Raw genomic sequence first — 27,181 nt, 5'->3', positions numbered from 1 at the left:
AATCCAAAGGTTGCGGGTTCGAGTCTCCGGCCGGCAGGGATTGTAGGTGGGGGGAGTGAATGTCCAGCGCTCTCTCCACCCTCAATACCACGACTGAGGTGCCCTTGAGCAAGGCACCGAACCCCCAACTGCTCCCCGGGCGCTGCAGCATAAAATGGCTGCCCACTGCTCCGGGTGTGTGTTCACGGTGTGTGTGTGTTCACTGCTGTGTGTGTGCACGTTGGATGGGTTAAATGCAGAGCATGAATTCCGAGTATGGGTCACCATACTTGGCTGAATGTCACTTCACTTCACTTCATTCATATGAACTGCTGGTCAAAAAGAATCCTGTCATCCCAAGTTACTTTGTTTGAATGATTCTTATGAATCTGTCAGTGTCATTATTCTTATTCATGTTTCATATAAACTGATTTGCAAAACAAAGATAGATAAATCATATTTTAAAATAGAGAAATCTAATTTTACCTGATTTGTAAGTTTGCACTCCAAATTCATGTAAAGTTATAAATTCTAAAGGTGGGAAAATTGTAAACAAAGAATCATACCTCAAAATGAGAAAAGTCCAGTGCTATCTCACGACCAATCCGTACATGCAGTGGTGTGAAAAAGTGTTGGCCCCCTTCCTGATTTTTTATTTTATTGAATGTTTGTCACACTTTAATGTTTAAGATCATCAAATAAATTTAAATATTAATCAAAGATAACACAAGTAAACACAACATGCAGTTTTTAAATGAAGGTTTTTTTTTATGAAGGGAAAACAAAATCCAAACCCACATGGCCCTGTGTGAAAAAGTGTTTCCCCCCCTGTAAACATAACTGTAGTTTATCACACCTGAGTTCAGTTTCTCTAGCCACACCCAGGCCTGATTACTGCCACACCTGTTCGCAATCAAGAAATCACAGGACCTGCCTGACAGTGAAGTAGACCAAAAGATCCTCAAAAGCTACACATCATTTTGAGAGCCAAAGAAATTCAGTAACAAATGAGAAAGAAAGTAATTGAGATCTACCAGTCTGGAAAAGGTTATAAAGCCATTTCTATAGCTTTGGGACTCCAGCAATCCACAGTGAGAGCCATTATCCACAAATGGCGAAAACATGGAACAGTGGTGAACCTTCCCAGGAGTGGCCGGCCGACCAAAATTACCCCAAGAGCACAGCGACGACTCATCCAAGAGGTCACAAAATACCCCACAACAACATCTAAAGAACTGCAGGCCTCACTTGCCTCGGTTAAGGTCAGTGTTCATGACTCCACCATAAGAAAGAGACTAGGCAAAAATGGCCTGCATGGCAGAGCTACAAGACGAAAACCGCTGCTGAGCAAAAAGAACATAAAGGCTCGTCTCAGTTTTGCCAGAAAACATCTTGATGATCCCCAAGACTTTTGGGAAAATACTCTGTGGACTGACGAGACAAAATTTGAACTTTTTGGACGGTTTGTGTCCCGTTACATCTGCCATAAAACTAACACAGCATTTCAGAAAAAGAACATCATACCAACAGTAAAATATGGTGGTGGTAGTGTGATGGTCTGGGGCTGTTTTGCTGCTTCAGGACCTGGAAGACTTGCTGTGATAAATGGAACCATGAATTCAGCTGTCTACCAAAAAATCCTGAAGGACAATATCCGGCCATCTGTTCGTGACCTCAAGCTGAAGCGAACTTGGGTTCTGCAGCAGGACAATGATCCCAAACACACCAGCAAATCCACCTCTGAATGGCTGAAGAAAAACAAAATGAAGACTTTGGAGTGGCCTAGTCAAAGTCCTGACCTGAATCCTATTGAGATGCCGTGGCATGACCTTAAAAAGGCGGTTCATGCTCAAAAACCCTGCAATGTGGCTGAATTACAACAATTCTGCCAAGATGAGTGGGCCAAAATCCCTCCACAGCGCTGTAACAGACTCATTGCAAGTTATCGCAAACGCTCGATTGCAGTTGTTGCTGCTAAGGGTGGCCCAACCAGTTATTAGGTTTAAGGGGCAAGCATTTTTTCACACAGGGCCATGTTGGTTTGGATTTTGTTTTCCCTTCATAATAAAAAAACTTCATTCAAAAACTGCATGTTGTGTTTACTTGTGTTATCTTTGATTAATATTTAAATTTGTTTGATGATCTGAAACATTAAAGTGTGACAAACATTCAAAAAAAAAGAAATAAATCAGGAAGGGGGCCAACACTTTTTCACACCACTGTATTTTATGAGGTGACTAATTCGTACGAATTTCTTATAACCTCACTGGTACAATTTTGTACAATTTGTCTAGACCCCAGGGACTGGTAGGTTTAGGGGCAGAGTTAGGTGTACGTCATTCGTACAAATTCATATGAATTGTGCAACTTGTAAAATACGTACGATTTATCAAAAATTATAAATTTGTATGACTGAGGTCATACAAATTCATAAGAATTAGCCACCTCGTAAAGCATGTACAAATTTCCGTGAGATCAGCTTGAAAAGTCTGATTCATGAACAAATGATGTGAGAAGGTCAAAAATAATCATATACGTCTTACTTGATTCTACAAACTTTAGTCTGATTAATCCTAATGAATCTATCAGTGTCATTATTCTTTTTTAAGATTCGCACAAACTGATGTGCAAAACAAAGAAAATGAAAACCTATTTTTTAATAAGAAATCATATTTTACCTGATTTTACCTGAAGTTTGTAGTCTGAATTAATGTAATGTAATAAGTTAAAAGAAAAAGAAAACATACTGTGAGACTGATTCAATGACTCAGTTATTTTTGCTACTGCTTTTTCATATACTCTTGAGTTAGCCTATCTAACAAATCAGTCACGGAGCTACTAATATTTTTTCATGATTCTCATAAACTGATTTACGGAGCGTTTGGAGTGCAAGGGTGAATTTAGTGAGCAAAACTGTACAGTACATTGGAAACCTAGACAGCATTAGCATTTGTGCATGTGTTTTCACATTTGTGTGACAAAGCGCATTTGAATCGCAATGAACAACCCCTATTCTGACATTCATTCTGCTCTGTGGGATTCGGCTATCTCAGAATGGCAGAACAGCGTGAGCTTCCCCAGTGAATATTTCTGATAATGGAGAAAATTCCCATGGCTAAGTACACTGTGCAGTGAACGGGAACACAAGAGCGCGACTGTGGGATTTCAGCGAGACAAACAGGGAGTGATGCCAAGTTCAGCGCCTCTCTTTCCAGATCAGCCAGCGTATTGAAGCAGCTGCCATGGGTTTACATCGTTTGTCTGTCCTTTTTTATCACATTTCCGATCTTCTGATGCCACGCTCATAAAAGCGACTCTCCAGGGCAGCGGCCATATCGACACTGGTTGTCTAATAAATCACCAGAGAGATTTGGAGTCGTCATCAACCTGCAAACTATAAAAAGATGAAGTTGTATTTCACTTTCGCTTATGTCTTTACCAAACAGCGTTGAATTTTGATGTTCCTAAATAGAGCGATTCTGTCTATCGTGTTTAATATTCATATTTAATGGGTGAATGTCTTGAAAATGGTTGGTAGGAAAGAGTGACATATTCCATTTCTATCTGATTCAAAACCTGCAGAACTGTTGATGGATTTTGACAAATCCTAACACTTTTTCTTGGCAGGGTTGTTCAGGACGTTCCTATGTAATATTCATCACACATTTGCAGGGAAGACATTCTTCTAGGTCAGGGGTCTTGAATAGACATCGACCCAATTTATACTTACTGTATATATATAAACTCTTTAGGACATTCTGGAAAGGTTAGTTTATGGTTATAAAAATAGAATGTGATAACCGTTAGAGGGTATTCTGTGTAGGTTATTTAGGTTGTCATAAAATAACTCCCTTTAATGTTCTATGAAAGTTACTTTAGAATTAGAGAAATACAATTTAAAAATAAACATTAGAGAATGTTCTGTATAGGTTAAGTTGTCAATAAAATAAGAAATTAAATTAAATTAAATAACAAATTTATACAATCCCAGCAACATTCTGGGACGGTTAGTGTCTGATTAGGTAGATAAAGATAGATAGATAGATAGATAGATAGATAGATAGATAGATAGATAGATAGATAGATAGATAGATAGATAGATAGATAGATAGATAGATTACAAAAATCTCATCTATTAAGGTAGTAAAAATAAAACCTAAGAAAAAAGAAAGAAGAAAAATAATAATAATAATAATAATGATTATAATAATAACATTATGTATAGGTTATCTTTAAATAATAACAATAATAATAATCGTTATAGGTTTATTTATTTACTAAATAAATACAACCCTGCAAGTTTAATTTAATGTTTAGAAAAATGGATTATATTAAGGTTATAAAAATAAAATCCAAACAAACAAACAAACAAATAATTAATTAATTACTTTAATAATAATAATAACAATAACAACATTCTAAAAAGTTCTCTTTAGGTTGTAAGTAAATAAATAAATAAATAAATACAGCCCTGAAATGTTTTTGATTATAAAAATAAAAATATTTATAAAAAAATTAAATTAAAAAAATAACCATTGAAGAACACTCTTTATACATCATATTTAGGTTGTCACAAAAATCTCCTAACAACATTCTGGAAAGATTAATTTTTGGTTCCAAAAACAACCAAACGGGAACCATATGCTAACGTTAGAGGACAGTTCTTTCTTGTTTTTTTCCCAGCCTCACCGGCTTCTCTTTCTGTTCTTTCTGTAGGTGGAATCTGCATCGCTCAGTCCCTGAAGATTCCTCACGACCACAAGCAGGCTGATTTTGACAAGATTATCCGACAGCTTCTGGAGACCCGTCATGCCCGGGTGGTCATTATTTTCGCTTACGACGAAGACATTCGGTAAGCTGTTGACAGGAGAGGAAGAGAAATCACAAGATAGATCTACTGTAAATTTCATTAATTGCTCCCTTTTGAGCTCCAAAAATAACATAAAAGTTCTCGATGACAACAAGTCAATACTCTACTGGCCTGAAAGCTATTACTTAGATAAAACTCAAGGGTGCACTTCAGGGCTTTATATCTTGTTTGCTGGATAATCTCAGCCACTTGGGGTATTGATTAATGACATCAACATGTCATCATTCAAGCAAACCCATTGAAAATTGCTTTTGTGTATTTCATACACAATAACGATTCAATCTGGATGCTATTACAATCGCGAGCCCGCATCTCCTGCGCTGCTGAAGAGTTACAGAGGGCCTCGATGTCACGGTAATGGTTTCCTCTGTGGGAATGTTCGCAGGGGGATCCTTAATGCCAGCAAGAGAGCCGATCAAGTGGGCCATTTCCTGTGGATCGGCTCTGATAGCTGGGGAGCCAAGAACAGCCCTATTCAAGGCCTCGAGGACGCCGCCGTCGGTGCCGTCACCATCCTGCCAAAAAGAGCCACTATTCCTGGTAAGAATGATCGGTTTTGGAGAAGATTATGTTGATGATTTTTAGGGAGCACTAGCGTCTCTCAGTGTTGTGTGATTTTCAGTGGCTTCATGTGGGTTCAGTGGCTGTGATGATGGGGTGCTAAGACTTATTCTTCAAGCGTTAACATTTCTTGACGCTTTTCTTGAGAAGCTGTGCTGTACATTAAGAGGTGTTTCATCAATTATTTATTATTATAATTTTATATTGCCGTTTTTGTTATAAACTACCATTCAGAAGTTTGGGGTCAGTAAGAATTTTTTATGGTTTTGAAAGAAGATTCTTTTGCTCACCAAGGCTGCATTTATTTGTTTAAAAATATAGTAGCTATAGTAATATTGCGAAATATTATTGCAATTTAAAATGTGTTTTCTGTTTGAAGTTATTTTAAAGTGTAATTTATTACTGTGATGATTTAGGGGACTTTTCAGCATCATTACTCCAGTACCCCCCATAGCTAGAAAGTTTGCAATAACAGCATGTAATTTTATTTTATATTATTTTTTATTTAATTTTAATTTAAATTTTTTTATTTCTTACTTTTTAGACATCACAGTTTTGGGTAAACAATGTAAAAAATGTCTTTATTTTTCACTTTTGACCAATTTAATGCATCATTGATTAACAAAAGTATTGATTTCTTTAAAACAACAACAAAAACGCATCTTACAGACCCCAAACTTTTAATACTGTAATAATGTAATAATGTAAAAATAGCTTTTATTTTAGATTTTTTAGTTTTACCTTTATCAGACCCAAACTTAATATTATATAAACGAAACAAACATAAAAGAAATCATCATTAACTATTGGAAATCATTTGCCTGTGTTTGAAACTCCATGTTGATTCCTATTGAAACTAAATTCTGCATGCAAAATTTTGCAAAACAACTGCAAATGTGACACTTTTTTTTGACGAAGAAATACTGAGTAAATTACAGAATGCAATTCATGTATATACACCACTGAATATTTTTTAATCAAAATAAACAAACGGTGAAAGTGTGTTCATTCCACAGGCCTTAAGTTGAAGAAACACCCTACTTTTATTTGATCGCACAAGCAAAGTTCAGTTGCTGCTCGCAGTGTATTCCTGTTCAGAGTAACATCAGGTTGAATGGATGGAAGGAACATCGCTCTAATAATAGAAAATCATCTCCCTGGTGTCTTCGAAACTGTGTCACGTTTGATAGAGACAGCGCGTGGTGCGTGTAGACACCGAGCCGAGCACAACAGTGTCCAAAGGCTTCCGAACCGATTCGTTTTGTTCACTGGAGATTGTGAACCCAGCCGGAGGCCTGGACACAGACTGACCCAGCTGGCACGCTTGTCCATCCAGCCCTGCCATGGGCTTCATCCGAGTGCCAGATTAATAAATGAACGGCCCCGTGGTGTTATATTTTGTGGCGGACATAAACTAATGATATAAAGAGCCCTATGGATGGAGGGTGCGTGTATGGTACAAAAAGAGAGATAGATCCTCTGTGGAGAAGAGGCCTGGAGGTCTTACACTCTCCATGACAAGGAAGCTTCCTGTTGTTGTCGCATTAAATGAGTAATTCAGCCATAAATGAAAACTCTGTTATCCGTTTTACACACTCAGTGTTTAAAAATGTCTGTTTCCTTGTGACATTAGTTCAAATTTGTTAGTGTCATATTTTATTTTAGCATAACCCGTGAATAATTAGTGAGATTATTGCCAAATAATAGCTTTAAATTCAGCTTTTCGATTGATTCAAAGCTATTATGTTACTTCGCGTCATGTCACTTGTATGTAGTGTTGTATAAAACTAAAACGATTAAAAACTATTTTCACTAAATTAAAATAAAATAAAAATATTGGAAATGTTTTGGGAACTAAATAAAAATAAAATAAGTATACTCAGTATTAAAATTACTAAAACTAATACATCAATTAAAGCAATAATAATAGCACAACTACTAAAACTTGAACTATAGGTAAAATAAACACTATAACATAAAAAAATGAAGCAAATACAAAATCAATGTTATTTTATTATTGATGATGATATCTTTCTTAATTTTGAACAATATTTTGCTTCAATATTTTAATCAATGTTCATGTTAAAATTTTATAAGGAAATAAGGTTGCCTTTTTGTCTGTTTTTTAAACGTCTTTATAGTTTTTCTTAACTTTTATTTATTTTTTTAATTTTCAGTGGTTTACTTTTAGCTATTTTATTACTTACACTTAACCGCCTGGAGTCGAAGCCCGCACCGGTGCGGTCTGTCTTGTATTTTCTTTATGACCACGAAAAGAACAAAAAATACTTAGTCAGCTGTGATCGTACAGATAAGAATAAGGTATTGTTTGAAACTGCAAAGGGTCTACCTTTTATTTGTGTCTAGTCATAATAACAACAAAACAATGTGCTTTTGCAAAATAAAGAAAATAAACAGGGTGCATTCTCTGCTGACTCTGTCACCTCTCTTCACAGACATGTAAATAAAACAACATGAATCCCCTCAAATACATGTGAAATATAAATATAGAAAGCTTGAAATGTCTACTTTTAAATGAAGTAAGTCACGTCCAAAACGAATATTCTCTGTTAAAGTAATACGCATGAAACTAATGCAATGTCCAGCTTTCCCGTCTCAACTCGTTATCTCTAATGCAGTCACGCCCACGAGCCGATCACGCTTTTCTGATTCTAAACATCCACGTGAGACGCGTGCCCACATCGCCTTCACGTAAACAAACGTGAAGAGCTCATCCCGTCTACTTTTTGTTTCTGGAAGGCACGCTGAGAGGAATAACCCAGAATTCACCTCCGAAGAAGAAAACAACACGATGTGTCGCGCAGCTGGATCCAGTGGAGTATATCACTCTGATGAGTAGCCTAAGATTACTAGCATCTGTTGTTATTGTGACTTAACTTGTACACATTTGACTAGTTAGACTTTTCCAAAACTATAATTCCTGACTACATGAATGAAATCAAATGAAACATTTTGAAATATGTGTAATTTCATTGTCTAAATGTCTCACACCGCCAGGATGTTTAATGTTTTATAACATATAAAACCACAAGATATAAAAGTCGTGTGAATGTTAACACTCTCTTCAGCTTGGTCTCAGTATAGTTGTTTGGTGCGCACCCGAGTGCGATTTCTGTATTCACACCTGCCCAAAAGATCCGCATCAAAGAGGGAAACGAACTTGAGTTTGTTTCAATCAAACCAAACAAGACAGGTTTGAATACACCCTAAATATTAATGACCATTCTCACTCCCTCGCATAAGGGCATTCTATCACAAAACACGTTTTACAAATGTTAAATCAATATATTGTTTTCTATGAAGAAGTGAACAGGATCATTTTCTCATAAAATTGTTTTTCACTAACCACGCATAAACATTAGATACTGAAAAAAACCAAATGTCAGGGCACGTCAAAACTTATCCAGGGCCCCAAAACATTATTTTATTTCAGTTAATTTTACTTTTATTTCAAGTAATACAATTTTATTATTTTTTTTTCTTTCTGTGTAGATTTAGCTAACAATAATATCCCTGTTCAGAATATTAACAATAGTATATAAATAATACCCAAAAAACACTGGTGCCATTTGAGATTTTTGGTGTGTATTTTTCCCTTATATGAGGAGTATGCATATTCTACTTTTTTATGACCAAATGATGACAGAATGTACATTCTGAGTGAAATACTTCACATAATAAGAAAACCCTACAGCAGAGTTTGAATGGGAGAGCAGATGTGTTCGAACATTAATGCTTTAATAAAAATGTTTTCTTCAATTTCAACAATTTCCACCTTCCCGTGTGTTTAAACAAGTGGTTTTCCGTATTTACATCTTCACTCCTCCCGCCAGCTAATCCGTGCGATGCAACGCTGCAAATCTAAATCATGTCACACAGTGCAATGCATTTTCCAGGTATCCACAGGGTTATGATAGCATCTCTCAGCTTGCGCTGTTTGCCATTTGCTGATAAGTATGTCGAGCGGTGCTTTGCCAGGTCGAGCAATTGCCCCTGCATTTCACGGCACTGATGGAACAATTTGAAAGGCACTCGTCAGGGAAAGCATCACACTTACAGCTTTATTGTGCTTTTTGAAAAAGACCTGTGAAAACAATTGAATGTAGTGTTGCCATGAGCTGCAGTCATATAGGGAGTTTGTCTTTCCACAGGCATCTCGTGAGAAACTCACAACGCCTTACTTTTCGTTTACCTTTCCCTTTTTGAAGTCAAACGATGTTGTCTTTCTGGATCGACATGAAGCTCGAAGCAATTCAGATGGCTGTCTTTGATCTGATTTATGTGAGTGTTGGTGTACAGATACACAACCTGATGATCTGAAGTGTCTACTTTTATTTATGACACACAGTAGACTAAACATGCCGCCCTGACAAAACACTCTGTGATTTAACTAGACCCACTTCTAAAAATTTATATTTTGAGAGTTGCTTTGACTTTGTCATGTTGTGACAACAAAAAAATTGCTAGGTTTGAAATACAATGACTTTAAGACCAAGAAGAAGCTTCTGCCAACCGGTTGCATCAGCAGTGGACTGAACGAATGTACAAGGGATAAGTGGTAATCCTCCTATAGCTAACACCCACTTTACTGCCTTTCAGCAAATCACTACTGGGCGAAAGTTACATCATCTGTTTAATATTCATGAGCCAAGCTGGTTTAAAATGTGTCCCCACTATTTTTGAGTTTGGGGGAAATTAGCTAGGAATATTTATTTGTTTGTTTGTAAATAAATAGTTTATCTGTTATACAAAGTCAAAATAGATCAATGTACTACTTCACTTTTTCTTCCTTCTTTATATTTTTATTTTTATATATAAACTGAATATATGTAAAATATGTGAATATAACAAACTATGATTACAAAGAAACAGCAAGTAACACACTAAATTAAACATGACATTTTTATTAGAATTAGAAAAACTGAAATAGTATTTTCTTGTAAAACATAGCAATAATCTTAGTTTTATTTGCAATTTGACAAATCTTTTTTTAGAGTGTAGGGTGTAACTAGCTAGGTGCTCAAATCACTACACCTAAGTAGTAATAATGATTCTTGCCTAAGGAAACTCTGCTAATATTTCACATCTGTGGTCCTCAGACAGAAGTAATGTATCACGAACCTTGAAACCTTGTTTTTAATCCATCCTCATGAAATTAGGAAAAGTCGAACAGAGCTTGAGGCCTTTCAAACCCCAAACAAAACCTGAGGGTGAAATTAATTTTACTTGAACTCTACTTAATAACTTTACTTGAATTTTTATGAAACCATCACAGGCTAAAACAGCCCATAGCTGTGTAGTGCAATAGCTCAGTCAGGTAACTCGTCCTGAAATCTAGCTGGCAGCCTGTCAGCAAAGATATCTCTTCAGGAACAGCCCAAGCGCTCCAATGTGACGAGCACTTAGGGAATGGCCTAGAGATGCTGGAGTGTGATGCAAGGATAATCATAGGAATGTCAGTCCTGCCGTTTAGCTACTAGACTATAAAATGTTTTCCATTTACAACAGATGTAGACAGCTGTTAAACCAATGGCTCTTAACTGGGGTTTTGCGTCAGAACCCAAAATTACCTGGTGAACCTAGACATTGGAAAACAGTGTATCCTGTATTTAAAGTAGTCTGGTGTCATATCTTCTTTTACCATGCAAAGCTTTGATCAGAGTTTTAAGGATACATCGCACAACCCTGAATATCTTGCTAGTTTTGCTAGCTTCTACCAAATGAATACGTAAATAAATGGTTGAAATAGCATGGAGTTTGAGAGGAGCCTTTGATACTTACATATGTATTTTATAAGACCTGTACATGCAAGAGAGAGAGAAAAAAAAAACTTTTATAACCACAAATTAAGAATTTGCTTCCACAACTTAATTATTTGTGGCCATGTGTTATACTGTATTAACTTGTTTTCTAATCCTCTCCCATTTCTAAGTTGTACTAATACATTGCCTTGTTATGGCCACTTTGTACTAATTAGTTCCACTGTTTTAGTTAAATCATGACCATGTTGTTCTAATTAAATCCCTTATTTTAATATATCATGGTCATGTAGCACTAATTTGTTTCATCATCTTAGTAAATGCTTTGCATTCAATTGTTATAGTAAATTGTGGTAATGTTTCATTAATTCGTTCCATCTTTATAGTAAATTGTGGTCATGTTTCATTAATTCGTTCCATCTTTATAGTAAATTGTGGTCATGTTTCATTAATTCGTTCCATCTTTATAGTAAACTGTGGTCGTGTTTCACTAATTTGTTCCATCGTTATATTAAACCGTGGTCATGTTTCATTAATTCATTGTTTCGTTATGTTAAATCATGGTCATGTTTCATTAATTAATTCCATTGTTATAGTAAATTGTGGTCATGTTTCATTAATTCGTTCCATCATTTTAGTAAACTGTGGTCGTGTTTCACTAATTTGTTCCATCGTTATATTAAACCGTGGTCATGTTTCATTAATTCATTGCTTCGTTATTTTAAATCGTGGTCATGTTTCATTAATTCATTGCTTCGTTATGTTAAATCGTGGCACGTTTCATTAATTCAATCCATTGTTATAGTAAATTGTGGTCACGTTTCACTAACTTGTTCCATCATTTTAGTATTTTTTAGTAATTAACCAATTCTTTCCCTTGTATTAGTAAATAATTGTAATAAATTTGTGGTCATGTTTCACTTATTCATTCTCTCGTTTTAGTTAACTGTGGCCATGTTTCCTTAGTCATGGTAACAATTTCTGAATATGATTGTCAAGTTAGCATTTCTATTACTATTATCAGTAAAGAATCATTGAATCGTGAATCACCACTCTAAATTCACCTCACAAAACAAACTTCTCAAACATCAAACTTTCTCCACTTGCTGATACTCGGACGTTAGCATATGAGCATGCAGGAATCTGACCATTTTGGCCCAGTCTGTAATTGGATCAAACTGTGCAGAAAGCGGTTCCTCTCTGCCTTATCATGTGGCATTTCAGTCTCTTGGTTTAGTTTTAATTTGGCCATTAGGCTCACAGCTGGTGCCCAGGCCTCTGCTGTGACCTCCGACTGGGTTTGTTTGTTTGGGTGCTTATTGTGTTATGTAGTAGATGGCTCTCTAACAGTAGGGGGCCTGGAATTGTCACTCCAGGATTTCTGATTATGACCCTAAACTCACAATGACAACCCTTTCACCATCACCACCATTACAAGAGTGAGATTGAATGGACTGGGTCCATTGCTGATTATGCTTGCTTTGATAGGAACACTTACATAGCAATACTCATATTGACTTTTTTTTCCATTCAAAATGGTGTGGATTTTGTGATTCTTTAATAACCTCATCATGAGATTACTTGACAAGTGCATTTTTGCTTCATGTGATGAAAAATTACATATATTTAAGCAGGAAATTTGGGTGGGACTTTTTGATTGGCTCCTCTCCTTTGTTGAATTGCCAATAGCCTTTAGTTTACATCACAGCTATGAACTGTAATTTGCTATGTGCTATTGCTAGTCAGAAAGAGGTGAAATTAGGGGGAAGGACATTCTCCTAAAGATGTAATTTGATTGGATAAAAATCTGGACATGCCTATGAGTGCATGATGACATCATCAGTAAGACAATTTAAATTAATGTACACAAAAAAAAAAGCTTGTTCGAAGCTGTAAATAACACAAATAAATAGTTCATAATAGAAAATATTATTTTAGTCTTTATACTTTCGTGTTTAATTAAATGTTTTACTTATGGAAGCCTGTTTCCGCATGGAATTAAGTGAAAAAAGAAAGTGATGTTTAATTAATATTTCAAAATAACAACAATAAGAAATGTTTAATAAATAAAAAAACAAGTTAATATAAAAAAAAAGTTTAATAATAATTTAAAAGTTAATTGTGACTTTATAGTTTATAACACATTTCAGACTTGTTCTGCAATTCTGCATATATATATATATATATATATATATATATATATATATATATATATATATATATACACACAGCATATACACAAAACCGTAAATGTGTCTTGAACATTGGGTGCTTTCTTTCTTTCTTTCTTTCTTTCTTTCTTTCTTTCTTTCTTTCTTTGTCTGTCTATCTATCTTAAAGAAACAGATAGGTGAAGGAAATTCTAGGTCTAATTCTAGTTGGGAAAAAATAATTTTGAACTATTATCAAATAATATTAAAAAATATGCACACATGCACTTTTAATTTTATGCCGAATGTGTCAAAAATGCAAAAAGTTGTCTCTTGTCACATTCAGTTAGGAACTACATGATTCATATTTTCAACTCAAAGTCACCTAATTTGAGGTGGAAAAAAAAGTTGAGTAGTATATAAATGGGCTAGTTACTAATTATTTTTTAAATTAATTATTGTTATTATTATTATTTTTACATTTACTAGCACTTTCTGAATAAAAGCTGTTTCAAAGTAAATCCTACACAATTTATTTCAATATATCTGCTAAACAGTAATACTGTTAACTTTTAGAAGTACACTTGCATAACAACTAAAAATGCTATGGGCTGAAAAGCCACAGGATTAAAATAGATTTTTTTATGGGGTCTTTAACCACAAGAGGTCAACAACATTTATGCCACAATGAGATATATGGGACTGTGTTATTTTCTGACCCAGTTATATTGTATTATATAAATTAAATCTACTGCAGGGCTGTTTAGTGTTAAATCTCAGGGTGATATATTTTCAGCTGAAACTGAATAATTAAGAGAGTTGAGTTTTCAATAATTCATGTCGAAAACCAGTTTTGCTTTAAATCAAATGAGCAGTGATAAACAAGTATTAGCTATGAAGATAAATAAACATAATAACAAAATTATGCTTTTGACATCATTTCACCACAAGCTTAATTTTTTATGTTTATATATGTTTAATGTTTATATTACGCACAACATAAGTAATCACAATTCAGCATGCAAACATCATTTATTTTTTATATATTTATAATGATTATTATCATTATTGTTATCATCATCATCATCATCATTATTATTATTATTATTATTATATTCTAAACGTTATAACAACTGGAGATTGTATGCATTCAGAAATCCTGAATCCTGAAAAGCTGATTTGCTTCTCAAGAAACCTTTCATGAGAAAGCATTTATTTAAAGTAGAAAAGTTATTGTAACAATGCAAAAGTTACATTTTTGATCAATGTAAAGCATCCTTGCCGAAATAAGTGCAAAATAATAATACATTTATTTATTTTTACTTTTTTTTTTACTAAATAAATAAATAAAAACCATACTGACCCCAATCTTTTGAATGGTAGTATATTTAGTAAATTAAATTAAATTAAATTTAATTTAATTTTAAGCACAGGTTGAAAAAAATAAAATAAATGGATAAATAAAATTAAATAAAATAAAAAAGTTAAATGGATTCTCCAAGTTAAGTGATTTAGGATTCATTACAGAAGTTTAATACTTAGAACAAACCCTAATCAAAATGTGTGAGGGATATCAAAATGCCGGTGCTATCCAAGCACTAATAAAAAAGTGATAAAATAAAGTAGAAATGTAGATTGCAGCATTGAAGTGTTTGGTTTAATGGCCTGTTTCTGAATATAACAATAAAATAATGGAAGCATTCAACATTTTGTCTACAGTTGGTTGAATCAGTGCTGAGCAGAACATTTTAGCTTTGAAAAAAGTATTTCTTTCATACTTGTTTTCATAGTTACTATGTACATCTATTAATGTTTTTTTTGTTGTTTTTTTCTTTTGTGAATGACACCATTCAAATGATTTGGTAAGCAAGCAGTTTTCCAAGAAAACAGAAGCTTATTTCCTTATTTTTCCTGTTTGTCTGACAAAAACCGCCACTGAAATTATGCAAGCATGATGCTCATCTAAATTATTATCTGTTTTCTCACCACCTCCCCCAATGACTTGTTTTAGCAGAATCGATCTGAAGTTGTCAGCCCCCATCTGTCTGCAGCTCACTACAGAGACGGAGACAAATTGCGAGTGCATTAGCCACTTGTGCTCCGCAACAACGTTATATCAGCCACTCGGAGACACCCGAAGCGGAGTGACAGCTTGGAGTGTGATCCTTGTTGATTTGGAGATCAGTTCGGTTTGCCTTTTCCCCCAACAGGCTCTGAGTAACGTTTAACCTCGGACCGTCCATAAAATCACTGCAAGAGGCGACGATCTAGTGTGGCACTCGAGACTTGGTAACTTTATTTGAAGCGTCGTCAGCACTAGCGATTGTCACCTGAGGTTTCTCGCATGGCTTGACGCCACAAGTTAGGATTTCTGGCTGGAACGGTTCTTCTTGAGGCGTTGGGATGTCTAAAAACGCATTTGTGTAATGTTTTATAAAGCGGTTCAGGATGGGTGTGGGAAAGCTTCTCATTTGCACGGTTCCCATGACGATGGATTGGCCGTGGGTTGTGGAGTCAGAAGGAAATGGCCTAGGCCTGCCTGAATTAATCTTCCGTGGCGATGCCTTTTGAAAAGCTGGAAAGACACATGCGACTGCCTACATGTGCTTTAAAGGAACACATGCTGGTCTATATATATATATATTTCTTGTACATTTTCTCATTATATTTTCTCACCTTTGTTCAGAGAGTATGTAAAGTACATTAGGTGCGATTATTCATTATTAAGAAAAATGTGTGATTATTTATTTATCACTACACATTAATTATATTATATATTATTATTGGTAGTATTACTAGTATTATATATGTGCAATTATAAGATTTTTTTGTAAGGTTTTCAAATGTTTTTTAAAGATTTTTAAGCAAATTTGTGAAATTTTCTCTTTTGTATTTTTCACATATTTTAAAGTTTTATGGATTTTCAGCATTGTTACTACAGTCTTTATTTTGATGCTGATTTGATACTAAAATATCTTAATATTATCAGTTGAAAATATTCTTTCCTTCTTTTGTTCTTTCTTTCTCAATGAACCGTGACATTTTTTGCGGTATTATTTGATGTAGATGGCCTTTATTTCAAATACAATTTCCACTCTTTCATAATTGTTATCACTCTGTATATAAATGTTTATATATATATATATATATATATATATATATATATATATATATATATATACACACACACTGTATATACAGACATATGTTTATATATATATATATATATATATATATATATCACTTGGTCTCTCCATATAAATACATTAGGAAAATAAATAATGAATGTGACTCTACACTTTAATGTAAGATTGCAAACTGTCCCCCCATCATTTTTTCATGTCTAGTGCTTGCTTTATTTAATGGCTTCATGTCAAATCTAATCCTGCCTATGGCTTTTGCCTATTGTTTGCCTAAGTGAGGTCAAAAGTCTCATTTTAGATATAATGTTAATATTCATAAAAAGTGACATCATTAGATAGCAAGGACAGTTCCTGAATCCCACCATGGATGAGGTTCATGGGCTGCCTGGTAAATTCTCAGCAAACAGAGCAGCTGCTGAACGCTTTAAACAAAAGGTGAAGCTCTGAGCTTTGTCCTCCAGACACGGAGAAAATTACACAGACAGACCTTTGGGAGTTTCTTGTGTACAAGTCTTGTGTACAAATAAGCTGCAATTAGCAGAATTTATGAGCGAGCACGCAAACCTGCTGAGGATCCATTTCTGAGTTGACTACGCCTGTGGAGTGATGTGTAGACCACGTTTGGTCAAGGTCATCTGACAAATAAACCGAAAACATGCATCAGTCAGCCTGAGGAATAATTTGTTAAGGCCACAGAACATAAACTGTATAAAGTTTTTGAGTTCGGTTCAGTATGTTGTAGTGATTATGAAAGATGTGGTTTATTCATAAAACATGAGCAGAACAAATGTTATTGTAATTTGTCCGTAAAATCATTTACGATGCTAAGTTTTATGTTAGAATGGTTTTATGAACTATTTGCAATTCAATTTGCTTGGCTTTCATTGGGGATTATGTAATATATATATTTTTGTGTGTTAAAAATGGGACAGTTAACGTATGATTGATTTTATGAATTTCCATATTTCTGCTTGTGTTTCATGAATGGGATATGTGTGTTGCCATAGCCATGGCTTTAAAATTTCCATACAGATGTTCATGTGTTGAGCTATGGTGCTCACGCAGGCAACAAAGGTTCGAATCTGGTTAACGCTCTTTCAGCGTTATATGTCCTCTTTAAACACAATTAATGTCTGATAAATTTTTCTATTGTTATGCAACTATTTTTACATGGTTAACATGGTTTAAAAAAAATGTTTTATGAGCAAAGTTTATGAACTATTTATGAACACAGAAATTCATTCCTCTCATTGTTTTGCTCATGTGGTTGATACAAACTATTCTTACATCCATTTTCAGAAGAACTTACACATTTGTCTAGCTATGTTGTGGGAGCCATAGCTTAGCGGTAGTGCTTACTTGTGGTACTCGTGGGAAATGTGGGTCTTCCCAGCCTCACTAGCTGCTGCCTGTCTGTCAGGAAGCTGGTGATCCACTGACAGACGGAGGTGGGGATGGAGAGCTGAGTTAGTTTATTCTGAAGGGTGTCCGGGATGATGGTGTTAAAAGCTGAGCTGAAGTCTACAATCAGGATCCTCACATAAGTCCCTGGTCTGTCCAGATGCTGCAGGATGAAGTGCAGTCCCATGTTGACTGCATCATCCACAGACCTGTTTGCTCTGTAGGCAAACTGCAGGGGGTCCAGTGGAGGCCTTCGGATAAGCCAAAACCAAAAGTCTTTAAAATGATTTCATGTCCACAGATGTTAGAGCCACAGGTCTGTAGTTATTAAGTCCAATAATGTTGGGTTTCTTTGGGACGGGGATGATGGTGGAGCGTTTGAAGCATGAGGGGTCTTCGCACAGCTCCAGTGACCTGCTGAAGATCTGTGTGAAGATGGGGGGCCAGCTGGTCAGCACAGGTTTTTAGGCAGGCTGGTGACACACCGTCTGGGCCTGGTGCTTTCCTTCTTTTGTTCTTTCTGAAGACCTGGCGCACATCATCTTCACCGATCTGAACTGCAGGTGTGGGGGAGAGGGGGGTCACTGGGGGTGTTAATGGTTGTGAGGAGAGGTGTTCAGGGCGGGTGTGGGGTGTTTTTTCAAACCTGCAGTAGAACTCATTTAGATGGTCTGCCAGTTGTTGCTTCTCCAGAGTGCTGGGGGATGGTGTCTTGTAACTGGTGATATATTTCATACCTTTCCACACTGAAGCAGAATCACTGGAAGAGAATTTGTTCCTTAGTTTTTCAGAATAATTCCTCTTTGCCACTCTGATCTCCTTTTCCAGTGTGTATTTGGCCTGCTTATACAAGACTATCCCCCTTTCTGTAAGCATCTTCTTTGGCCTGACGGAGCTGTCTGAGTTTTGCAGTGAACCATGGTTTGTCGTTGTTATAAGTTAGATGAGTCTTGGTAGGAATGCACATATCCTCACAGAAACTGATATAAGATGTTACAGTCTCTGTGAGCTCGTCCAGATCGTTTGCGGCAGCTTCGAAAACAGTCCAATAAGTAAGGTCGGAACAGGCTTGTAAAACCCGCTCTGTTTCATTAGTCCATCTTTTCACGAGTTCACACTTACATATATTTAGCACGAGTTACGTAATGCGTATTTGGCGAGTATGGTAATACGTAGTTGGCGTGCTGTCCTGGGGAAGGGCTCTGAGCTCGTGAATGGCCCGAACCCAGAGTATCCCCCCGTGGTATGGTGAGAACTTAGTGATATTAGTGGAGAAGGGGTGGTGGAGGGATGCTGATAGACCGTCAAATGAGTGGAGGTATGTCAGCTGTATTTATGTCCGTGAGTTGATTGACTTGATTACGTACCACTTGTGTTTAATTAGGCTAAGTGTCTGACGTGCTCCTCCCGAACTTTGTTAATAAAACATCATTTAACAGATTTTAATACAGGTTTAACAGATTTAAGTTTCTGCCTGTAGGTCGGTATGAGATTAACCAAACAGTGATCAGCGAGTCCTAAAGCTGCCTGTAGGACAGAGTGATATGCGTCCTTTATCACTGTGCAACAGTGATCCAATATATTATTGTCTCTGGTGGGACATGTGATGTGCTGTCTGTATTTTGGCAGTTCGAGGGAGATATGTGCTTTATTAAAGTCCCAGAGAATGATTAAAACAGAGTCTGGGTGTTGTTGCTCATTCTCTGTGATCTGATCAGCGAGTTTCTGTTAAGCTGATCTCAGGTGATATAGTCTCCTGCGGCGACTAGAACGGCTTGCAGTTAATGAAGAGCGTTTCTAGATTAGAACAACACATCTTCTTTAACACAGTTACATCTGTACACCATCTCTCATTGATGTAAAAGCACGTACCGCCGCCGTGTGATTTCCCCGTTGATTCTGCGTCGCGATCAGCAGGAAGTTAGGCAGATGTAGCACGCTGTCCGATATAGCATCATTCAGCCAGGTTTCCGTGAAACACAGAGCAGCAGAGTTTGAAAAATCCTTGATTGTCCGGGAGAGCAGAAGGACTTTGTCCATTTTGTTGGGTAGAGAGCGGAAATTCGCTAGATGAATGCTAGGCAACACCGTTCTAAATCCGCGCTGAAGCGTTTGACCAGAGCTACAGCTCCACCAACTACAATTTCCAGCAAAACGTTCGAATAATCAAAATCCGGTAAAATATTTTGTGGTGTGTTCTGCCAAATGTTCAGCAGGTCATCCCTGGTAAAACTGATCGTGTTTGAGAAACAAAAAACAGGAAAAACAAACAAAAACTGTACAAACACTGAAGAGTAAAGCACTGTAGCTGCCATCTGCGGCGCCATCTTGGATCGTATTTAATGTTATTATTGCATTAAATTGGCACGCAAATCATTCATAAAGACTTTTTGCGCAATAATTTATGCTACAGAATTTACCCACCTCCACCTTCTACCAAAACAAGTCTCAATAGACTTTTAATCATGTTAGACACCATACTGAACTTAACATGGATGAAAACGAGGCTGTGACGGATAGACCTAACAGTTTTTACATTTTCAAAAATCATGCTTGCAAAATTGCTTTGTGGAGATCTTGTATACTTAAAGTTATTTTTGGAAAGATATTTCAACAGCTAAACAATCGATATGTTGTTAAACAACAGTACAATCCACTGAACGCCCTGTACTTCTATCCTTCACAGCTTCGTTTTCATTCCTGTCAGAAATTAAATATGGCGCTACCCTGACTGAAGTCTGTAGGCGCTTCAAAAAAGTGTGGCGGTGTAAGCGAGTTGATTGTTCTACGTGCACTTTGAGTATACTGGGCAAATCTTGATTCACCCAATCACAGGAGAAGTGACTGACATCACCACCAGACTCCAGCCCTCAAGATGCCAACTTGGGGCATGCAGCTTGGGAGCCACAGATAGGCCGAATGCTTGCTCCGACTCTAGAGTATGCAATGCCCGGGAGTGCATTAAAGACTTCAGCTGCATTTGTTGACTGGTTTAGGGCAGCTCTGCTGTAGCAGCTTAATGATAACACCTTATCTCTTTCTCAACACTTATTTTCTAGTGTGCAAGACAGACCCGGACTCACTTCCTTTGCAGTCTGCCGAGTGGAAGCAAACAAAGTTTAAATGAGCAATGACTATGTAAGGTTAGCTGATGCCTGTGGCAAAATTAAATGTTCTGCTGACCTTTGTCCTTGTAGATACACTGTGGTTGAAAGCCTCATTACACCACAAACCTATTTAGATGAGGCATGTTATTAGCCTTGATGGCAGACAACAAGGACAGATTCAAAAGACTCTTCAGGATCCGGATTGATAAATGTTATTGTTTGTCTGCTGATAGCGAACGGTCTGATTAAATGCTAAGCTGCCTCATGCAAAGAATGTCAAGGATGCTAATGATTTTGTAAGGGATGCAGAACTTTTTCCACATAAATGTGTTGCAGCCTGTTTGCACCAAGGCTGATCAAATGTTCATATGCTGTACCTGAGATTTAATTGCTCAGATGAACTGATTAAACTAGTTGCTAGTTGTACCAGCATACCTGCATCTCATTAGAAAAAAATAAACTGAATCCAGCTAGCAAGTAACATTCTCAGAACATTTTCTAACATTCTCGCAAGGTTCTCTCAAAGTTGTCACTGACCTTTACAGTACTTTTTGTTCATGCTACGGAAGTCAGTGGCTACCGGCAACTGTTTGTTTACCAACATTCTTTAATCTCCTTTTGTGTCTTCTTGTGTAAAAAATGCACAAATGAGATACAAATTCATAGAAATTAGCCACCAATTAATCAAAATATAAAATAGTCATTAATTGCCATGCAAATATGTTGGAAACACCAACAACCTTGGTTCTGTTTGTACATTATCAGTACATAGTGCTTTTTGGTAGATGTGGCTTGTTTCTTGGTAGTGTAGCAATAATCAAGACAAAGGGACATTGCTTTTCAGGTTATGTTACGGATTATCTGATGCTATCGCTAATGGTGATACGTTTTCCTTTTCAGGTTTCGATACCTACTTCACTTCTCGCACACTAGAGAACAACAGAAGGAACGTCTGGTTTGCTGAGTTCTGGGAGGAGAACTTCAACTGCAAGCTCATGAGTTCCTCCAAGAAAGAAGACACTAGCAGAAAGTGCACAGGTAAACGTTAATAGATAAATTTTATCTAAAACAAACATCTCATGCTACGACATGTAGTTTGTTTTTGTTAGTTTTTTCCTGCAAGTTAATGGTATTTGCCATCTTGACTGAAAACCTAGCTGAAAAAGATGGTAACTATACCGTCTTTTGATACATGGTAACATGTCTAAGTTGATCTTTAGCGCACTTAGTGACAACAAATTAGCAATTAGCGACAACAAACCAACTACTAGTTGGTTGCTGGTCAGTACTTGTTTAAGGTGGTCAAGCTGGTTCTATGTAACTGGTTGTCTGCTTAATGACCAGCTTGGTCCAGGTAATAACCGGCTTAAACCAGCTAATAAAAAGATACAGTGTTCAAAAATGAAGCAACCAGCTTTAGCTAGATTGTTCAGCATGGAATTATAAACCTGCCAGTCTAAATTAAGACACTTGCTGCAGTGCTTGAAAAAGTATGAAAGTTACCACTGTTTCCCTAGTTTTTTTTTTTGGCTAAACCTGAAGAACCCTGTCAGGCCCATTGACTCCAGCTTATTAGCACTGTGTTTCTGAATACAAAGCACATTCTCTTCTGTAACAGAGCTCTCAATTACATAAGCTTCTCCCAGCTCATCATGGCTAGTTCAGGCTGACTGGTTCCCAATTCCCAGTCAGCTACAAGACAGAGTACACGTGCATCAAGATTGTCAACAAACATTTTGGAATATTTATAACAGGATACCAAAAGCATGCATGCAAGATTGTGTGCAAAACCTCTCTTATCTTTAATATTTTAAGTGTAGCTTTGGACGCAATAATCCAGGATTGAGTAGAACATTACATTTCAAGCAATGATATGCATAATTACTGAAGTACTATTTCTAAGTTGTGAAATCATTTTTAAATTGTGTATGCCTGTACTTTGTCTTGTAGCATGTGGTGAAGTCAATAAAAGCACAAGGGGTAAACACTCTGGAGTATCTAGAGTAATTAATGCAGGAATCAATACTATTGACTACGTGCTAACGAAATAAAAAGCATGACAATGAAATTGTTATACACTTACACTTATTACCCTGTACCAAAACTCTTGTGCAAAATTGAATTTAACTTGCTTGATTCTCTCAGCAGCTAATAATTCACTACATAAAACACCAAAGAGAAAGGTGGTTTTTCTATTTTAGAAAACCAAAATAGTCTACCAGGTCAAAATGAGGTCCACTAGATGGTGCTTGAGGTCTTCAGCTATTTAAGACCACAATGGACCAACACACATCAGGTAGAAACTATGTGACTGCCGCCTACACCTTATATCAAGTTGGTAGTAACATAGCACCAGACTCGCCGGCTCGCCCACAGATCGCCCACAGTCTGTTCGCAAACCGTCTGATGCACATTGCACAAAGATGGCAAGAACTGACTGAAAAACACTAGCCTAGCCTTGATTTTTAGTCTGCAGGTTCATTTTGTGATTTCGAGGGGAAAACCAAAGAAAAAAATTGTGATTGGGATAGTTTTGAGTAACAGTTGGGCAAGTTTTGTTTCATAGACCTGGCAACCCTCGTACCAACTTTTTCATATATTTTCACCAACTAAACAGCATGTAAAATCGTGATCAATTCTGATTATTTTTTTTTGCTTTTGTTGCCTTTTTCATCCTTTCTTTGCTGAGTGGACAGTGTTTGCATGTTTGGCTAGAATAAGTTGAAATACAAGTAGAAACGTAACTGTCTTTTTCGCATTTCAGATAAAATCAGCAAAATTACCATACAACGTCTCTTGGTGAAAATGGTGAAAATGTATTGCATGTTGCATTGGAGTTCACACAGTAGCGGGATACATTTGACAATCCTATTATTTAACACTAAATATGGCTGCAAATTAGTTCCTAAATGCAAACATGCACCAAACACACATTTTAAGCAGTATGTTTGTCTTGCTTTTTTCTATAAAATGAAAACATTAACTTTAGTGACATTTTGTAAGATAATTAGGGCTTGCTCACACAAAGGATGATAACTAAAATGATAAAGGTACAGTTTTTAAAATTGTTGTAAAATAAAAAAAATGACACTTTGCTCCAATGTAAAGTAATGAGTGTACAGCTTGTATAACAGTGTAAATTTGCTGTCCCCTCTCAATAACTCAACACACATTAATGTCTAAACTGCTGGCCACAAAAGTGAGTACACCCCTAAGTGAAAATGTCCAAATTGGGCCCAATTAGCCATTTTCTCTCCCCGGTGTCATGTGATTCGTTAGTGTTACGAGGTCTCAGGTGTGAATGGGGAGCAGGTGTGTTACATTTACATTTACATTTATTCATTTAGCTGACGCTTTTATCCAAAGCGACTTACAATTGCTATATATGTCAGAGGTCGCACGCCTCTGGAGCAACTAGGGGTTAAGTGTCTTGCTCAGGGACACATTGGTGTCTCACAGTGGATTCGAACCCGGGTCTCTCACACCAAAGGCATGTGTTTTATCCACTGCGCCATCACCACCCAAAGTGTTACATTTGGTGTTATCGCTCTCAATCTCTCATACTGGTCACTGGAAGTTCAGCATGGCACCTCATGGCAAAGAACTCTCTGAGGATCTGAAAAAAAGAATTGTTGCTCTACATAAAGATGGCGTAGACTATAAGAAGATTGCCAAGCTGTACACTCACTACTTTACATTGTAGCAAAGTGTCATTTCTTCAGTGTTGTCACATGAAAAGATATAAAGATATAATATAATATTCATTGTTATAGTTATCATTCTTGTTGCGAAAGCACCTTTAGACTTTTGATTCAATTACACTACTTTTGTTTGTTTTATTTACAAAGTGTTGTCAAGCACTATTTTTTATATACACTGACACCTAGTGGTGTGGATGAAGCATCACTAATTTTTTTAATTTTTTATTTTTTCTATTTGTGGTTCTGATAACTCACCCAGATAGAGATACAAGCTGTAGTCATCCGAAAGTTGTAGACCCAGCAGACACTGTTTTCCACCAGTTTATGGTCTCTGCGAGATGTGGCCATTGAGAAATCTCATTTATTGAGTGTCCTGTCTGCTCGGGGAGTCTCTGGACAACGAGGTGAGATATTCAAGAGCTGAAGGTGGTGGCAGTGTCTGTCAGCGACAGCTGGCAACGACAGTCTACATCGCCCGGAGACGCCATCGATGTGAGGGCCAATTTACAGACATCAAGGGCTCGAGTATGTGATGAGAGAGAAAGCACATGGTGTCTTCTCTGGAACAACAGTGTGCGCTGGGGGGTAAAGGAGAGTCAGGTCTGATGGATGACATGGGAGAGGCGAGAGAGGAGTTGGCTGTTGTCCAGGATCACGATTGTACAGAAGAAGATGCAATTAAAGAGGGCTGGATTGGAAAGTCACTGTGAATTTGCAATACATTTTTGGGTTTCTCTGACATGCTCCTGCACGCAGGTCAATACGTGTGTGGCACAATCGCCATCGCCACCATTAAAAATACGTAATGAGATTGTAAGCAGCAGTATTAATAGCCTTAACTGTCAGTTTTTGGTGTCTTGTGCCAAAATGCAACAAGACACCAAATGCACAGTATGTTTTCCTGTAATAACAACTAAATGCCTTTAAAACAATATATTTACATTTTTATTAAACAACATATTTACAGTTACAATACTTTTTTAAAATGTTTTATTTGTTTTTTTTAACACACACACACACATATATATATATATATATATACAGTGCCCTCCATAATTATTGGAACAGTAAAGACAAAATTGCTCTGTTGGCTGTGGAGTCAAAACATTTGCAAATATGATTAAAAGATGAATATGAGACAAAACTACAGAATGTCACATTTTATTATTAGCCGTTTCAACACATACATGTTTTACAGAATAAAAAGAACAGCACTTTTAGAGTTCATCCCACTCATTGATGTGAGCATAAGTATTGGGACAGTTGAACTTAAGGCAGATATAAAAGATTAAAAGCTATTATTTAGTTGCAGATCCCTTGCGCACAATCACAGCAGTGAGTCTGTGACCCATAGACATCACCAGACTCTTGGTCTCATCCTTTGAAATACTTTTCCCAGCCTTTAATGCAGCCAATTACAACTGTTGCTTATTTTGTGGAGTTTCTGCCTTTACTCTCCTCTTCAGCCGATCAGGTCATTGCTGGTGTCTCTGGTGGTTTCCAAACTTTTGATTTCTCCATGCCCTTTGTTTTTGCTAGAGCTCTAACTGATTTCCTCTTTTCTTTTAACATTCAAATTGCTTGCTTTTCTCTCAAAGTCAGCTCCCTCGTCTTCATCCTGGTTTGTGTGTGTCATCATCGATTGCAAGATTCAGAACACAGAAGTAATGGATATAACTGATACGACACATTCCCTGCTTTTAATATCTGAAGAATTAATGCAACAGGACACAGCTGATCACTTAGAAAGACCTGTGAGGCAGCTGTTCCAATACTTGTTGGGGAAGTCGTGGCCTAATGGTTAGAGAGTCGGACTCGTAACCCAAAGGTCACGGGTTTGAGTCTCAGGTTTTGATTGTAGATGGAGGGAGTGAATAACCAGCGCTCTCTCCACCCTCAATACTACGACTGAGGTGCCCTTGAGCAAGGCACCGAACCCCCAACTGCTCCTCCCCGGGCGCCGCAATATAAATGGCTGCCCACTGCTCCGGGGGTGTGTGTGCACTTAGGATGGGTTAAATGCAGAAATAAATAAATAAATAAAATTTATGGGGCAGTCGTGGCCTAATGGATAGAGAGTTGGATTTGTAACCTGAAGGTCGTGGGTTCGAGTCTCAGGTCTGGCAGGAATTGTAGGTGGGGGAGTGAATAACCAACACTCTCTCCACCCTCAATACCACGACTGAGGTGAGACCCTTGAGCAAGGCACCGAACCCCCAACTGCTCCCCGGGCACCGCAGCATTGGCTGCCACTGCTCCGGGTGTATGTTCACTGCCAGTGGCGATTTCTTTAAGACTGCAAGGGAAGCTCAGCTTCCCCTATAATGTCACAAAATTAATGGTCAAATTATGTACTATTGTATTAACATTTTATTGACTAAAAATGCGTTAGAAAACGTTCATCTCAAAGACGAGTTCGTTCAGAATCAGTTAGATATAGCAGGTCGGCTGACCTCATTTTCTTCTCATACATTCCCGTAGCGTCACAG

The 27,181-nt window shown here is 36.9% G+C and overlaps 1 protein-coding gene across 1 annotated transcript in view; it reads left to right on the top strand.

Moving 5' to 3' along the window:
* LOC306867210 (metabotropic glutamate receptor 7-like) overlaps positions 1-27,181 on the top strand; it is a gene marked incomplete at both ends in the record, with an annotated part of 220,064 nt that overhangs the window by 99,520 nt on the left and 93,363 nt on the right. The window contains 3 exons of the mRNA XM_079412799.1: positions 4,696-4,831; positions 5,235-5,389; positions 21,892-22,029. Of these exons, the coding sequence (XP_079268925.1) occupies positions 4,696-4,831; positions 5,235-5,389; positions 21,892-22,029 (429 nt within the window). The remainder of the gene's footprint in view (positions 1-4,695; positions 4,832-5,234; positions 5,390-21,891; positions 22,030-27,181) is intronic.

The sequence above is a fragment of the Barbus barbus genome (genome assembly GCF_936440315.1).
Source record: "Barbus barbus genome assembly, chromosome: 49".
Lineage (NCBI taxonomy): Eukaryota > Metazoa > Chordata > Actinopteri > Cypriniformes > Cyprinidae > Barbus > Barbus barbus.
The sequence above is the reverse complement of the archived record's forward strand: the minus strand, read 5'-3'. Positions and strand labels throughout refer to the sequence as shown.